At 47.6% G+C, this 17,263-nt stretch overlaps 2 protein-coding genes across 6 annotated transcripts in view; one reads left to right on the top strand and one right to left on the bottom strand.

Annotated features, from left to right (window-relative positions):
* LOC129832090 (complement C4-like) overlaps window positions 1–14,083 on the top strand; it is a 39,253-nt gene extending 25,170 nt beyond the window's left edge. Inside the window, exons 29-40 of the mRNA XM_055895853.1 lie at window positions 3,700–3,855; window positions 3,955–4,014; window positions 4,115–4,208; window positions 4,316–4,496; window positions 4,753–4,840; window positions 9,962–10,036; window positions 10,182–10,284; window positions 10,474–10,563; window positions 12,246–12,338; window positions 12,427–12,510; window positions 12,700–12,841; window positions 13,554–14,083. Coding sequence (XP_055751828.1) covers window positions 3,700–3,855; window positions 3,955–4,014; window positions 4,115–4,208; window positions 4,316–4,496; window positions 4,753–4,840; window positions 9,962–10,036; window positions 10,182–10,284; window positions 10,474–10,563; window positions 12,246–12,338; window positions 12,427–12,510; window positions 12,700–12,841; window positions 13,554–13,695 — 1,308 coding nt within the window. The 3' untranslated portion in view covers window positions 13,696–14,083. The remainder of the gene's footprint in view (window positions 1–3,699; window positions 3,856–3,954; window positions 4,015–4,114; window positions 4,209–4,315; window positions 4,497–4,752; window positions 4,841–9,961; window positions 10,037–10,181; window positions 10,285–10,473; window positions 10,564–12,245; window positions 12,339–12,426; window positions 12,511–12,699; window positions 12,842–13,553) is intronic.
* Window positions 13,945–17,263, bottom strand: part of LOC129832089 (tripartite motif-containing protein 3-like) — a 35,438-nt gene continuing 32,119 nt past the window's right edge. For all 5 annotated transcript variants that reach the window (XM_055895848.1, XM_055895847.1, XM_055895850.1 and 2 more), the window contains 2 exons: window positions 16,413–16,553; window positions 13,945–16,273 (listed from right to left, as the gene is read on the bottom strand). In XM_055895848.1, coding sequence (XP_055751823.1) covers window positions 16,121–16,273; window positions 16,413–16,553 — 294 coding nt within the window. In that variant the 3' untranslated portion in view covers window positions 13,945–16,120. The remainder of the gene's footprint in view (window positions 16,274–16,412; window positions 16,554–17,263) is intronic.

The following is a 17,263-nucleotide window of genomic DNA, read 5'->3' as shown; positions in this document are numbered from 1 at the left end:
CAGGTAGGTACTGTCGGTCAAGCCACCAGTAGACAGACAGGTAGGTACTGTAGGACATGCCACCAGTAGACAGACAGGTAGGTACTGTCGGTCAAGCCACCAGTAGACAGACAGGTAGGTACTGTAGGTCAAGCCACCAGTAGACAGACAGGTAGGTACTGTAGGACAAGCCACCAGTAGACAGACAGGTAGATACTGTAGGACAAGCCACCAGTAGACAGACAGGTAGGTACTGTAGGTCAAGCCACCAGTAGACAGACAGGTAGGTACTGTATGTCAAGCCACCAGTAGACAGACAGGTAGGTGCTGTAGGTCAAGCCACCAGTAGACAGACAGGTAGGTACTGTAGGTCTAGCCACCAGTAGACAGACAGGTAGGTACTGTAGGTCAAGCCACCAGTAGACAGACAGGTAGGTACTGTAGGACAAGCCACCAGTAGACAGACAGGTAGATACTGTAGGACAAGCCACCAGTAGACAGACAGGTAGGTACACAGACAGGTAGGTACTGTAGGACAAGCCACCAGTAGACAGACAGGTAGGTACTGTAGGACAAGCCACCAGTAGACAGACAGGTAGGTACTGTAGGTCAAGCCACCAGTAGACAGACATGTAGGTACAGTAGGACAAGCCACCAGAAGACAGACAGGTAGGTACTGTAGGTCAAGCCACCAGTAGACAGACAGGTAGGTACTGTAGGTCAAGCCACCAGTAGACAGACAGGTAGGTATTATGAGGAAAAGCCACCAGTAGATAGACAGGTAGATACTGTAGGTCAAGCCACCAGTAGACAGACAGGTAGGTACAGTAGGTCAAGCCACCAGTAGACAGACAGGTAGGTACTGTAAGACAAGCCACCAGTAGACAGACAGGTAGGTACTGTAGGTCAAGCCACCAGTAGACAGACAGGTAGGTACTGTAGGACAAGCCACCAGTAGACAGATAGGTAGGTACTGTAGGTCAAGCCACCAGTAGACAGACAGGTAGGTACTGTAGGAAAAGCCACCAGTAGACAGACAGGTAGGTACTGTAGGTCAAGCCACCAGTAGACAGACAGGTAGGTACTGTAGGTTAAGCCACCAGTAGACAGACAGGTAGGTACTGTAGGACAAGCCACCAGTAGACAGACAGGTAGGTACTGTAGGACAAGCCACCAGTAGACAGACAGGTAGGTACTGTAGGACAAGCCACCAGTAGACAGACAGGTAGGTACTGTACGTCAAGCCACCAGTAGACAGACAGGTAGGTACTGTACGTCAAGCCACCAGTAGACAGACAGGTAGGTACACAGACAGGTAGGTACTGTAGGACAAGCCACCAGTAGACAGCCAGGTAGGTACACAGACAGGTAGGTACTGTAGGACAAGCCACCAGTAGACAGACAGGTAGGTACTGTAGGACAAGCCACCAGTAGACAGACAGGTAGGTACTGTAGGTCAAGCCACCAGTACACAGACAGGTAGGTACTGTAGGACAAGCCACCAGAAGACAGACAGGTAGGTACTGTAGGTCAAGCCACCAGTAGACAGACAGGTAGGTACAGTAGGTCAAGCCACCAGTAGACAGACAAGTAGGTACTGTAGGACAAGCCACCAGTAGACAGACAGGTAGGTACTGTCGGTCAAGCCACCAGTAGACAGACAGGTAGGTAGTGTAGGACATGCCACCAGTAGACAGACAGGTAGGTACTGTCGGTCAAGCCACCAGTAGACAGACAGGTAGGTACTGTAGGTCAAGCCACCAGTAGACAGACAGGTAGGTACTGTAGGACAAGCCACCAGTAGACAGACAAGTAGATACTGTAGGACAAGCCACCAGTAGACAGACAGGTAGGTACTGTAGGTCAAGCCACCAGTAGACAGACAGGTAGGTACTGTATGTCAAGCCACCAGTAGACAGACAGGTAGAACCTGTAGGACAAGCCACCAGTAGACAGACAGGTAGGTATTGTAGGTCAAGCCACCAGTAGACAGACAGGTAGGTACTGTAGGACAAGCCACCAGTAGACAGACAGGTAGGTATTGTAGGTCAAGCCACCAGTAGACAGACAGGTAGGTACTGTAGGTCAAGCCACCAGCAGACAGACAGGTAGGTACTGTAGGTCAAGCCACCAGTAGACAGACAGGTAGGTACTGTAGGTCAAGCCACCAGTAGACAGACAGTTAGGTACTGTAGGAAAAGCCACCAGTAGACAGACAGGTAGGTACTGTAGGTCAAGCCTCCAGTAGACAGACAGGTAGGTACAGTAGGACAAGCCACCAGTAGACAGACAGGTAGGTGCTGTAGGTCAAGCCTCCAGTAGACAGACAGGTAGGTACTGTAGGTCTAGCCACCAGTAGACAGACAGGTAGGTACTGTAGGACAAGCCACCAGTAGACAGACAGGTAGGTACTGTAGGACAAGCCACCAGTAGACAGACAGGTAGGTACTGTAGGACAAGCCACCAGTAGACAGACAGGTAGGTACTGTAGGACAAGCCACCAGTAGACAGACAGGTAGGTTCTGTAGGTCAAGCCACCAGTAGACAGACAGGTAGGTACTGTAGGACAAGCCATCAGCTGACAGACAGGTAGGTACTGTAGGACAAGCCACCAGTAGACAGACAGGTAGGTACTGTAGGACAAGCCACCAGTAGACAGACAGGTAGGTACTGTTGGACAAGCCACCAGTAGACAGACAGGTAGGTACTGTAGGACAAGCCACCAGTAGACAGACAGGTAGGTACTGTAGGACAAGCCACCAGTAGACAGACAGGTAGGTACTGTAGGTTTAGCCACCAGTAGACAGACAGGTAGGTACTGTAGGTCAAGCCACCAGTAGACAGACAGGTAGGTACTGTAGGTCAAGCCACCAGTAGACAGACAGGTAGGTACTGTAGGTCAAGCCACCAGCAGACAGACAGGTAGGTACTGTAGGTCAAGCCACCAGCAGACAGACAGGTAGGTACTGTAGGTCAAGCCACCAGTAGACAGACAGGTAGGTACTGTAGGTCAAGCCACCAGTATACAGACAGGTAGGTACTGTAGGTCAAGCCACCAGTAGACAGACAGGTAGGTACTGTAGGACAAGCCACCAGTAGACAGACAGGTAGGTACTGTAGGTCAAGCCACCAGTATACAGACAGGTAGGTACAGTAGGTCAAGCCACCAGTAGACAGACAGGTAGGTACTGTAGGACAAGCCACCAGTAGACAGACAGGTAGGTACTGTAGGTCAAGCCACCAGTAGACAGACAGGTAGGTACTGTAGGACAAGCCACCAGTAGACAGACAGGTAGGTACTGTAGGACAAGCCACCAGCTGACAGACAGGTAGGTACTGTAGGACAAGCCACCAGTAGACAGACAGGTAGGTACTGTAGGACAAGCTACCAGTAGACAGACAGGTAGGTAACTGTAGGACAAGCCACCAGTAGACAGACAGGTAGGTACTGTAGGACAAGCCACCAGTAGACAGACAGGTAGGTGCTTTAGCATTATCATCGGGACCTCGGAGTTATCACTGACCACTTGACTTGACCTGGAGAAACTCCTGGCCCTAGTCATATACTTCTCTTTTCTTTCTTTCTTTCTCTCTCCCTCCTTCTCTCTCATCCCTTTTCTTTCTTTTTCTGTCCCGTCTTTCTCTGTCCCCTCTCTCCTTCTCCTTTCTCTCTCTCTCTCTCTCGCTCTCTCTCTCCCTTCCTCCCTCCCTCTCTAACAGGATACAGTTGTAGCTCTTGAGGCTCTAGCTAAGTACAGTATCAAGGACAATGATGGTCAGGACTTGGACCTTAATGTTGAGATGTGTTACCAAAACGGCCGCAAGCAGAGAGTTCATCTTACGAAGCGTAATGCCCTAACCCTATCTGCCTTCCAGGTGAGATTGAGTTTAGAATTCAAGCAGTGCTCTGATGTAACTTTCTCAAATGCTGTTTTACATCTACTAATCTCTGTGTTGTCCGGTTTGTCTTGGCAGGTGAACCCAGGAAGCCAGATCACTATTAACACACAGGGGAAGGGAAACGGGACCTTATCAGTAAGTAAATAGATTTAAACGTAAATGTTGATGATTCTAACATTGTAAGACTGTCTGAATTTCAACAGATGTGTCCACAGTGCTTGTTTTATGTCATCAGGTGGTCCAGACCTACAGAACTCTGGAGAGGAGTGACTTGTTCTGTGGTTTCTACAGTCTCAATGTCTCAGTGGAGGGAGAGGTTAAGTACAGAAGTAAGTTTCAGTCAGAATGCATCTATAAACACTAAACACATTTGCTGGAGTGCTGTTTGAAAACATAAAACACTATTCATTGTCAGTATGAATGTGTAAAATTACAGAAAAAGCGGACGATGGTCCTGAGCTAGACGACTATTATAACTATGAGTCTGAGGGGGATGGGAACCCTAGTGATGAGCCAATGAGCAGGGTGGAATGGTTTGACCTGCGCACACGCAGGAAGAGACACACCCCACAGGAGGAGGAGCGGGAGAAGTCCCTAGTCTACACTGTGTGTGTGGGGTGAGTACAGGTGTCTGTCTGTCTGTCTGTCTGTCTGTCTGTCTGTCTTGTCTGTCTTGTCTGTCTTGTCTGTCTTGTCTGTCTGTCTGTCTGTCTGTCTGTCTTGTCTGTCTGTCTTGTCTGTCTGTCTTGTCTGTCTTGTCTGTCTTGTCTGTCTGTCTGTCTGTCTGTCTGTCTGTCTGTCTGTCTGTCTGTCTGTATGCATGGGTTGGGATGAGTGGATATATGGTTCTCTCTCTCCTCTCGTCTCCTACAGACTGACTAGTGGTAATTCTACAGGCATGGTCATCGTGGACATCTCCATTCTCAGTGGACTCAAACCTAACATGCAGGATCTGGAGGAGGTACAGTAGGCCTACATTTAACGTTGATTTACATTTTTGCCATCCAGCAGATGCTCTTATACACAGTCAGTACATTCAACTATGGGCTCGATTCAATCCGTAGTGCTGAAGTTCCACCATACAGCGCAATTGAAATTTGAAGGCAATGTTTCCGCATTCGTAGAGACTGCATGCACGGTAAATGCTGCATATGCAGGAAAACTGAAATCCGTTTTACTTCATCTCTACCAGCATGTCACCTGGGCAACTAGAGGCAAACAAACTCTAGGTGACCTTTACTCCACACACAGAGACGCATACAAAGCTCTCCCTCGCCCTCCCTTTTGCAAATCTGACCATAACTCTATCCTCCTGATTCCTGCTTACAAGCAAAAACTCTAACAGGAAGTACCAGTGATGCGCTCAATACGGAAGTGTTCCAATGAAGCGGACGCTAAGATACAGGACTGTTTCACTAGCACAGACTGAAATATTTTCCGGGATTCATCCGATGGCATTGAGGAGTTTATCACATTAATAAGTGCATTGACAACGTCACCCCCATAGTGACCGTACGTACATAATCCAGCCAGAAGCTATGGATTACAGGCAACATCCGCACTGAGCTAAAGGCTAGAGCTGCCACTTTCAAGGAGCGGGACACTAATCCGGATGCTTATAAGAAATACCGTTACGCCCTTAGACAAACCATCAATACAGGACCAAGATCGAATCCTACTTCATCGGCTCTGATGGTCGTCAGATGTGGCAGAGCTTGCAACCTATCATGGATTACAAAGGGAAACACAGCCGTGAACTGTCCAGTGACGCGAGCCTACCAGACGAGCTAAACACATTCTATGCTCGCTTCGAGGCTAGCAACACTGAATCATGCTGTTCCGGACACCCATGGGTGATTACACTCTTGTGAGTGTGATGTGAGTAAGACCTTTAAACAAGCTAACATTCAAAAGGCCGCAGGGCCAGATGGATTATCAGGACGCATACTCAGAACATGGCAAGTGTCTTCACTGAAATGTTCAACCTCTCCCTGACACAGTCTGTAATACCGACATGTTTCAAGCAGACCACCATAGTCCCTGTGCCCAAGAATGCCAAGGTAACCTGTCTAAATGACTATCACACCGTAGCACTCATCTGTAGCCATGAAATGCTTTGAAAGGCTGGTCATGGCTCACATCAACACCATCATCTCAGACACCCTGGTCCCACTCTAATTCACATACCGCCCCAACAGATCCACAGATGACGCAATCTGTATTGCACTCCACATTGCCCTTTCCCACCTGAACAAAGGAACATGAGAATGCTGTTCATTGACTACAGCTCAGCGTTCAACACCATAGTGCCCTCCAAAGTCATCACTAAGCTAAGTACCCTGTGACTGAACACCTCCCTCTGCAACTGGATCCTGGACTTCCTGACGGGCCGACCCCCAGCTGGTGAAGGTAAGCAACAACACATCCGCCATGCTGACCCTCAATACGGCAGCCCCTCAGGGGTGTGTGCTTAGACCCCTCCTGTAGTCCCTGTTCACCCACGACTGGCCGTGTATGACTCCAACACCATCATTAAGTTTGCAGATGACACGGCGGTGGTAGGCCTGATCACCAATGACGATGAGACAGCCTATAGGGCAGAGGGTAGTGCGTATGGCCCAGTACATCACTGGGGTTGAGCTCCCTGCCATCCAGGACCTCTATACCAGGCGGTGTCAGAGGAAGGCCCTAAAGATTGTCAGACTCCAGCCACCGAAGTCATAGACTGTTCTCTCTGATTACTCATTGTGTATTTATTCTTTGTGTTATTATTTTTCTATTATTTCACCCCAAAAAATCGACATTGTTGGGAAGGACCCGTAAGTTAGCATTCGACTGTTAGTCTACACCTGTTGTCTACAAAGCATGTGACAAATACGATTTGATATGTCGGCTCAATGTAACAGTCCTGACCTGTTTTATGTTGTTTTTTATGTGTTTATGGTCAGGGCATGTGTTTTGGGTGGGCAGTCTATGTTATCTGTTTCTATGTTGGTTTTGGGTTACCTGGTATGGCTCTTGATTAGAGGCAGGTGGTTTGCGTTTTCCTCTAATTAAGAGTCATATTTAGGTAGGGCGTTCTCACTGTTTGTTTGTGGGTGATTGTCTCCTGTGATGTCTTTCGTGTTGTCGATGTTATTCACTTACGGGGCTGTTTGGCTGTTCGTGCGTTTAGATGTAACGTTCCTGTCCGTGAGTTAACATTTAGTGATGTGAGTTTATGTTCAGGTTTCGTTCTACGTCGTTTTCTTGTTTTTGTAAAGTTTGGTAAAGTGTTTGTTTTCGTGTTGCCATCATTATTCAGTTTTGTCGTTTATAAATAAAAAGATGGCTTATTTCCCTGAAGCTGCGTATTGGTCTGAAGATCCTTCTCTCATCACCTCGTCCGAGGATGAGGAGAGCGACAGCCGTAACAGAATCACCCACCACGCTAAGACCAAGCGGTATGGGAATGCTCTACGGAGCAACAAGGACTCCTGGACTTGGGAGGAGATCCTGGACGGTAGAGGACCTTGGGCTCAACCAGGGGAATATCGCCGTCCAAAGGAGGAGTTGGAAGCAGCGAAGGCTGAGAGGCGCTGGTATGAGGAGGCAGCGCGACGACGCGGTTGGGAGCCCGTGAGTCAGACCAAAAAATTTCTTGGGGGGGGGCACACGAGGAGTGTGGCAAAGCCGGGTAGGATACCCGAGCCAACTCCCCGTGCTTACCGTGGAGGTAGAAGGCGTCGTACTGGTAAGACACCGTGTTATGCGGTAAAGCGCACGGTGTCCCCAGTACGCATGCTTAGCCCAGTGCGGGCTATTCCACCTTGCCGCACTGGGAGGGCTAGGTTGGGCATCGAGCCGGATGTCATGAAGCCGGCCCAACGTATCTGGCCTCCAGTACGTCTCCTCGGGCCGGCGTACATGGCACCAGCCTTACAGGTGGTGTCCCCGGTTCGCCTGCATAGGCCAGTGCGGGCTATTCCACCTCGCTGCACTGGCAGGGCTACGGGGATCATTCAACCTGGTAGGGTTGGGGAGGCTCGGTGCTCAAGAGCACGTGTCCTCCTTCACGGTCCGGTAGACCCGGTGCCACCTCCATGTACCAGTCCTCCGGTGGCAGCCCCCCGTACCAGGCTGTCTCTCCGGGTTCTCTCTCCTGCTGTTTCCTCCTCTCCAGCGCAGCCAGTGCCTAGACCACGCACCAGGCTGTCTCTCCTTCTCCTTCCTACAGAGCCATCCGTCTCCCCAGCGCCATCTGAGCCATCCGTCTCCCCAGCGCCATCTGAGCCATCCGTCTCCCCAGCGCCGTCTGAGCCATCCGTCTGCCATGAGCCTGCAAAGCCGCCCGTCTGTCAGGAGCCTGCAAAGCCGCCCGTCTGCCATGAGCCTACAGAGCCGTCCGCCAGACAGGAGCCGCTAGAGCCGCCCGCCAGACAGGAGCCGCTAGAGCCGCCCGCCAGACAGGATCTGCCAGAGCCGCCAACCAGACAGGATCTGCCAGAGCCGCCAACTAGACAGGATCTGCCAGAGCCGCCAACTAGACAGGATCTGCCAGAGCCGCCAACCAGACAGGATCTGCCTGAGCCAGAGCCGTCCAGCCAGGACCTGCCAGAGCCGTCCAGCCAGGACCTGCCAGAGCCGTCCAGCCAGGACCTGCCAGAGCCGTCCAGCCAGGACCTGCCAGAGCCGTCCAGCCAGGACCTGCCAGAGCCGTCCAGCCAGGACCTGCCAGAGCCGTCCAGCCAGGACCTGCCAGAGCCGTCCAGCCAGGACCTGCCAGAGCCGTCCTGCTATGACCTGCCAGAGCCGTCCAAACAGGACCTGCCAGAGTTCCTCAGCCAGGACCTGCCAGAGTCCTTCAGCCGGGATCTGCCCCTTGTCCCGGTGCTGCCCCTTGTCCCGGTGCTGCCCCTTGTCCCGGTACTGCCCCTTGTCCCGGTGCTGCCCCTTGTCCCGGTGCTGCCCCTTGTCCCGGTGCTGCCCCTTGTCCCGGTGCTGCCCCTTATTCCGGTGCTGGTCCTTATTCCGGTGCTGGTCCTTATCCTGGTGCTGCCCCTTGTTCCGGTGCTGCCCCTTGTCCCGGTGCTACCCCTTGTCCCGGTGCTACCCCTTGTCCCGGTGCTACCCCTTGTCCCGGTGCTGCCCCTTGTCCCGGTGCTGGCTGTTTATTTAGGGGAAGGTAGTTTTAGGGTGGTCAGTGGAAGGGGTAGACAGAAGAGGGGAGTGACTATGGTGGTGTGGGGAGAGCGTCCTGAGCCGGAGCCACCACCGTGGTCAACTGCCCACCCAGACCCTCCCCTGGACTTTGTGCTGGTGCGCCCGGCGTTCGCACCTTGAGGGGGGGGTTCTGTAACAGTCCTGACCTGTTTTATGTTGTTTTTTATGTGTTTATGGTCAGGGCATGTGTTTTGGGTGGGCAGTCTATGTTATCTGTTTCTATGTTGGTTTTGGGTTACCTGGTATGGCTCTTGATTAGAGGCAGGTGGTTTGCGTTTTCCTCTAATTAAGAGTCATATTTAGGTAGGGCGTTCTCACTGTTTGTTTGTGGGTGATTGTCTCCTGTGATGTCTTTCGTGTTGTCGATGTTATTCACTTACGGGGCTGTTTGGCTGTTCGTGCGTTTAGATGTAACGTTCCTGTCCGTGAGTTAACATTTAGTGATGTGAGTTTATGTTCAGGTTTCGTTCTACGTCGTTTTCTTGTTTTTGTAAAGTTTGGTAAAGTGTTTGTTTTCGTGTTGCCATCATTATTCAGTTTTGTCGTTTATAAATAAAAAGATGGCTTATTTCCCTGAAGCTGCGTATTGGTCTGAAGATCCTTCTCTCATCACCTCGTCCGAGGATGAGGAGAGCGACAGCCGTAACACTCAATTGAAAATTACCTTTAAATTTCAAGCTGTAGTGCGGATCTTCAGCGCTACAGATTGAATCGAACCCTACGTTTAGTAGGAAAAAACAACCACCAGTTATTACAAGTAAACCCTTTGAAATATCTGCTATCAGCAGAATCAGTTCCAGGAAGAAAACACATTTTAGCGATTCAGATTGACATGTTGTCAAACTATAGAATGATGTATTTTTCTATTTCTCTCCTCTAGAATGTGAAGGGTACTGAGAAGTACATTGACCATTATGACATCGCCCCAAATAAAGTGTTCCTCTACTTCGCTGAGGTAAGACCTTTTGTATCCAAAGCCATGACATTAATCAGCTATGACTACTGTACAACTCATATAGTGATTCGCAAAAGAGTTCTCGTGTTCTCGCCAAGGCTGTCCTCTCTTCCCTCTGACGCTGTATTGTCGCTATGTATTCCAGATCACAGAGGAACCACAGTGTGTAGCGTTCCGGGCCAAACAGATCAGTCCCATGGGCCTGGTGCAGCCTGCTGCTGCTGTGGTCTTTGACTACTACAACCCAGGTATACCAAGATGTTTAGTTTAGGGTATGTTAAGACAATGGTTGCAATGTATCTGGAAGGTCCATGGGGCTGGTGCAGCCTGATGAGGTATTTGGCCCCGGTCAAATGTAGTGCACAATAAATGGAAGAGGATGCCGTATGGGACACAGCCATTGTCTGAGTGACTAATGCTGAACTATGTCCCTACAGAGAGGAGATGCACTGTGTTCTACAGCTCACCCCAGAAAAGCAACATGATCTCCAAGATCTGTCAGGACAATATGTGCTCCTGTGCAGAGGGTATGTGCACTCCTTACAGATAGTATTTTCAGGACAGAAAATGTATTTGTACACTGCTCAAAAAAATAAAGGGAACACTTAAACAACACAATGTAACTCCAAGTCAATCACACTTCTGTGAAATCAAACTGTCCACTTAGGAAGCAACACTGATTGACAATAAATTTCACATGCTGTTGTGCAAATGGAATAGACAAAAGGTGGAAATTATAGGCAATTAGCAAGACACCCCCCAAAACAGGAGTGATTCTGCAGGTGGTGACCACAGACCACTTCTCAGTTCCTATGCTTCCTGGCTGATGTTTTGGTCACTTTTGAATGCTGGCGGTGCTCTCACTCTAGTGGTAGCATGAGACGGAGTCTACAACCCACACAAGTGGCTCAGGTAGTGCAGTTCATCCAGGATGGCACATCAATGCGAGCTGTGGCAAAAAGGTTTGCTGTGTCTGTCAGCGTAGTGTCCAGAGCATGCAGGCGCTACCAGGAGGCAGGCCAGTACATCAGGAGACGTGGAGGAGGCCGTAGGAGGGCAACAACCCAGCAGCAGGACCGCTACCTCCGCCTTAGTGCAAGGAGGTGCACTGCCAGCGCCCTGCAAAATGACCTCCAGCAGGCCACAAATGTGCATGTGTCTGCTCAAACGGTCAGAAACAGACTCCATGAGGGTGGTATGAGGGCCCGACGTCCACAGGTGGGGGTTGTGCTTACAGCCCAACACCGTGCAGGACATTTGGCATTTGCCAGAGAACACCAAGATTGGCAAATTCGCCACTGGCGCCCTGTGCTCTTCACAGATGAAAGCAGGTTCAAACTGAGCACATGAGCACATGTGACAGACGTGACAGAGTCTGGAGACGCCGTGGAGAACATTCTGCTGCCTGCAACATCCTCCAGCATGACCGGTTTGGCGATGGGTCAGTCATGGTGTGGGGTGGCATTTCTTTGTGGGGCCGCACAGCCCTCCATGTGCTCGCCAGAGGTAGCCTGACTGCCATTAGGTACCGAGATGAGATCCTCAGACCCCTTGTGAGACCATATGCTGACACATGCACATTTGTGGCCTGTTGGAGGTCATTTTGCAGGGCTCTGGCAGTGCACCTCCTTGCACTAAGGCGGAGGTAGCGGTCCTGCTGCTGGGTTGTTGCCCTCCTACGGCCTCCTCCACGTCTCCTGATGTACTGGCCTGTCTCCTGGTAGCGCCTGCATGCTCTGGACACTACGCTGACAGACACAGCAAACCTTTTTGCCACAGTTCGCATTGATGTGCCATCCTGGATGAACTGCACTACCTGAGCCACTTGTGTGGGTTGTAGACTCCGTCTCATGCTACCACTAGAGTGAGAGCACCGCCAGCATTCAAAAGTGACCAAAACATCAGCCAGGAAGCATAGGAACTGAGAAGTGGTCTGTGGTCACCACCTGCAGAATCACTCCTGTTTTGGGGGGTGTCTTGCTAATTGCCTATAATTTCCACCTTTTGTCTATTCCATTTGCACAACAGCATGTGAAATTTATTGTCAATCAGTGTTGCTTCCTAAGTGGACAGTTTGATTTCACAGAAGTGTGATTGACTTGGAGTTACATTGTGTTGTTTAAGTGTTCCCTTTATTTTTTTGAGCAGTGTATATTACCTGAACTATTTTGAACTATTGTGTATCTAGTTTTTATTTGCTTTGTCTCAGGTGGTTGCCCAAAGAAGAAAGTCACTTACAGTAAAGACATGGAGAAAGAGACTCGCAGGAGCTTTGCTTGTTTCTCTCCAATTGTAAATTATGGTGAGTTTACACCTCTAACCCAAATACTCTCTTCTTTCTAATGTGCTGTAGTTGGTACTAACACCACTTCATGTTGTCCTTCTGACAGTGTACGTCGTCAAGTTTGTCAACTCATCCGATGATGGAGTCTTTAAACATTATACCACATTACTGACCAAAATCCTACAGACAGGTGAGTGTTCTACAATATTACAGTTTGCATCCCAAAGGGCAGCCTATTTCTTATGGCGCACTACTTTGGACGGGTCCTGGTCAAAAGTAGTGCACTATATAGGGAATACAGTGCCATTTGGTACTTAAACATTCTCTTGAAGTATAATTTCCTTTACATTATTGTTGTGCTGGTTCTCTGCTATGCCAGGTAAAGATGTGATGCAGACTGGAGCAGTGAGAGACATGATCAAACGTAAAGCCTGTGATGAGTTTGACATGAAGACTGACAGTAACTACCTGATCATGGGGAGAGATGGGACCATCTCTGACACCACTGACCACAGTGGGAAGTAAGTGATGGGATGCGACCCAAATGGTACCCTATTCCCTATATAGTGTACTACTTTTAACCAGGATTCACAGGGCTCTAGTCAAAAGTAGTGCAACATGTTATAAAATAATAATAATAATAATTAGGTGGGTGTTATATGTATATGTACAAGTGTGTATTATATGCATGTGTGAATTGGAAATGCATTTTTAGCATCTCTCAACTCCCCCTGAGACACATTCGGAGAGTGGGGTCACAGCCAGGGTCAAAAGTAGTGTGCCATGTATGGAATAGGGTTCCATTTGGGACATAAGTCTTCCTTTTCAATTAACTATACAGTATGTGTCAATATATTGTAAGACAACATTGATATAATACATGGAATCATCAGGTAAAAAAAGACAGCATAGAGGATATTTATTACAATATTGTTTAATTGAGATACTGTAAAGGTTTATCACTACTTAGGCCCTAGATTGTGATTTCTCCATTGGGAAATGTACACTACATGTAGAATGGGAATGAATGGGAGACTATTCCAGTGCAGTTTGAGTGAGAGACTCCAATGCTGTCCACCCTAGTCCTGGATGACTAAATGTTATCCTATCCACACCTGTATTACTAAACGTTGTCCACCCCAGGCCTGTATTACTAAACGTTGTCCACCCCAGGCCTGTATTACTAAATGTTGTCCACCCCAGGCCTGTATAACTAAATGCTGTCTTCCGTAGGCCTGTCTATGTCCTGGATAATGAGACATGGTTGGAGGAGATTCCAGAGGAGAGGAAGTGTAAAGCTACTAAGAACCGTAAAGCCTGTAACATGCTCAAGGACTTCATGAAACAGTACGAGGTCAACCAGTGTTCAATATAACCCTTGGTTGCCTTCAGTGAACATCCAGATATAAATATATTATATAGAACAGACATGTTTGTCTGTCATTGAGAATAGGGAAATATGTTGGCTCTATGCAACACATTTCTATCAGAAACGTTCCAGAAAGTTGTGGCTCCTGAACATCACGTGACCCAGGATGACTGTCCTGGACATCAATAGAGAGAGAGACTGTGATACAGAGAATTATATATTTTTAGTATGAATAGAGGAAAGCAGAAAGCACACTCATAAACCATGTGCTTTTATTACCAGTGCATATTCACAGAGAAAATAGAAAGAAGATTGAGTGACATATTTTTGAAACACAAAGATACAGATAGTGATGTGTCTAATACTCCTTAATAAAACAACCTGTGATTGGCTACACAGTCTGTCTGGCTGCTGTTTGGCATAATGACGTCAGAGAGGTTATAGGGACTCTATTTTGGCACCAAGGGTGCTGTGTTGTTACAGTGGTGAACACCAGGGGGAGTGAGAGCACTATTGCTCATCTAATGCTAATTTTTCCCTCAGGACAATATTGTTATAAATTGGTAATGAACCGTTATAACCCAGTAAAGAAATGCTATAACCTGGTAATGAACTGTGATAACCAGGCAATGAAACATTGTAACTCTAGTCCTTTAACACATGCTGAAGCTGTTGATACATCCACACTGTGGCTTCTGAAAACAAACTATATAAATGGTAAATCTACTGTTGACAGTGTTTATTTAAGACTGAAACCCAGATGTTAGTCAAATATCTAATGTAGTTTTTCATGTTCAATAACACTCAGTAATATAATCATGGGTATTGGTTTACAATATGTACTCCAACTTGTCACAATTCAAAACCCACTTCTATGTATTTTTTGGCAAATCAAATCTTTCAAATTCTAAATCCTCACTGTTTGTTCTACTAATCCCCTCAAAGTGGCTAGGGGTTTTTACTATATATGGAGACAAATGACAAAGGCCTGAATTTCTAAAAAATAAAACACATCAAATTAGAAAAATAATTTGTAAATGCTGAACTAGTGTATAAAATAAAATAAATTAGCAATTCAATTTAGATTTTTTTTCCTTTTTAAAAAGAACAGATATTAACAAAGATTATAATAATTCTGCTGCTCACATATGCAATAATCATGACACATCTCTTCTCCAGCTGAACTCCTGATTTAAAAAGCACACTTTAGGACAGCTGCCATACATAGAAACGCTGGAATGCTAGACTGCTGTTCTCGGAATAACCAAAAGATATGTTTTAAAATCAAAGCACAGATAAGCTGCATAATGATCCATTATACACAGTATACAGTTATGCATACACAGTTCATACAGCAAATCAATGCACAGATGGTGATGACCTTTTATATGTGAGATGGCTTTAGGTTAAGTCAGTTTGTTCTTAGATACACCTGAAAGAGAAATTATGTTTCAAAAGCTTTTGCTTTGCGTCGTTGGTTGGTTTCACTGTAAGCACATTTTTCGTTGCACTTAGACCATGGCGAAGAAACAGTTCATAAACTCCACTGTTATGTCGTCACGTCTGAGTTAACAAGGTAAAGATAAAACTTCATGCATTGGGACGAGCTCCTTCACAACATGGCTCAATTATTATACATGTACTTCAATCTATCACTGATCTGGTCTCCTAATATCAGTTACAGTATATACACACTTCATACCTCCTTCATACCTCCTCGTAGTTTTACATCAATGACTGAACAAAGAGGTAAATACACTCTACACACAATGGCACCTTATTCCCAACATAGTGAACTACACAAAGAATAGGGTGCCATTTCAGACTCAGTAAACTCCATTAACACACCACATGGAGGAGTAAACTGGGGTTATATTGTCACTTCATGATGTTGGGGGGGTTCAGAGAACACTAACTGGATGAGTTGGAGCTGATCAGATGTGCAAATCAAAGGGACCGCTATTGGAAAGATCATTGCACCTGTATATTATGTATAGTACATTGGTTTGTGTCGTTGCTCAGTGCTAGCACGTGCTCTGACCTAGGGGCAAAAATACATACATTAGATCAAATACTTTCCAATACTTCAAGTGCTGCACTTGATTTGGTTTGCCTGAACCAATGGAACAGTCCCAAAAGTGCAAACTCAAATAAATAGGTAAGTCAAGCACATCCCAAACACTTAAAATACTTTCAAGTATTTTACCTATTTTTTTGACCCAGGTCAGGCTGTGGTTGGTTTGTCTGTCCGGCGCAGATCTGGGGTACATCCCAAATGGCAACCTATTCCTTATATAGTGCACTACTTTGACCAGAGCCCTATGGGTTTCTGTTAATAAGTAGTGCACTATGAATAGAATAGGGGGCCATTTGGAACGCACCCTGATAGTGGTAGGCCTGCAACAGACCGTCCCTAAAGCAATGGTTCTACCTACTGCAGGTAGCGGTAAACCTTGAAGCAGTGGTTGCCAGAGTCAGCCACAGCCACGTGTCCATCAGAGGTGAGAGACAGGCCCTGTGGACCATAGAGAGGGTCTGCTGTGGTGTTGATGTAGGACAGGAACGACCCGGAACTATCAAACACCTGCAGGACAATACAAAATCAAGATCAGAGTCAGCTGTACTCATAAGTTATATTACTTATGATCATCATTATTATTATTATAACTCGAAAGAGTAAATAAAATATAATAACTAATGCTGCTTGTTAATCATTAACTGACCTGTATTCTGCTGTTCCCCCAGTCGGCAACGATGATGTTCCCGTTGGCGTCCACGGCAACGCCTGTCGGGGCGTTGAACTGTCCGTTCCCCTCGCCATGGGAACCAAACTTAAACAGGAACTCCCCGTCTGCACTGTACACCTATTAGGGAAGGAATTCAAACTGTTCAGAAGTAGTGTGTCCGAACCTCAACCCTAGCTTCATGTCCACAGCCAGGTTCAATTCTAACCTCAATCCTAGCTTCATGTCCACAGCCAGGTTCAACTCTAACCTCAACCCTAGCTTCATGTCCACAGCCAGGTTCAACCCTCACTCTAACCTCAACCTAGCTTCATGTCCACAGGTTCAACTCTCACTCTAACCTCAACCTCAACCCTAGCTTCATGTCCACAGCCAGTTTCAAGTCTAACCTCAACCCTGGCTTCATGTCCACAGCCAGGTTCAACCCTCACTCTCACCTCAGCCACAACCCTGGCTTCATGTCCACAGCCAGGTTCAACTCTCACTCTAACCTCAACCACAACCCTAGCTTCATGTCCACAGCCAGGTTCAACCCTCACTCTCACCTCAGCCACAACCCTGGCTTCATGTCCACAGCCAGGTTCAACTCTCACTCTAACCTCAACCACAACCCTGGCTTCATGTCCACAGCCAGGTTCAACCCTCACTCTAACCTCAGCCTCATTCCTAGCTTCATGTCCACAGCCAGGTTCAACCCTCACTCTAACCTCAACCACAACCCTAGCTTCATGTCCACAGCCTGGTTCAACTCTAACCTCAAGCCCAACCTTAAACCACAACCCTAACCTACACTGTTCAGAGGTAGTCTACTACGCACACCCAACAGTTAA

The sequence above is a fragment of the Salvelinus fontinalis genome, chromosome 33 (assembly GCF_029448725.1).
Source record: "Salvelinus fontinalis isolate EN_2023a chromosome 33, ASM2944872v1, whole genome shotgun sequence".
NCBI lineage: Eukaryota > Metazoa > Chordata > Actinopteri > Salmoniformes > Salmonidae > Salvelinus > Salvelinus fontinalis.
The sequence above is the reverse complement of the archived record's forward strand: the minus strand, read 5'-3'. Positions and strand labels throughout refer to the sequence as shown.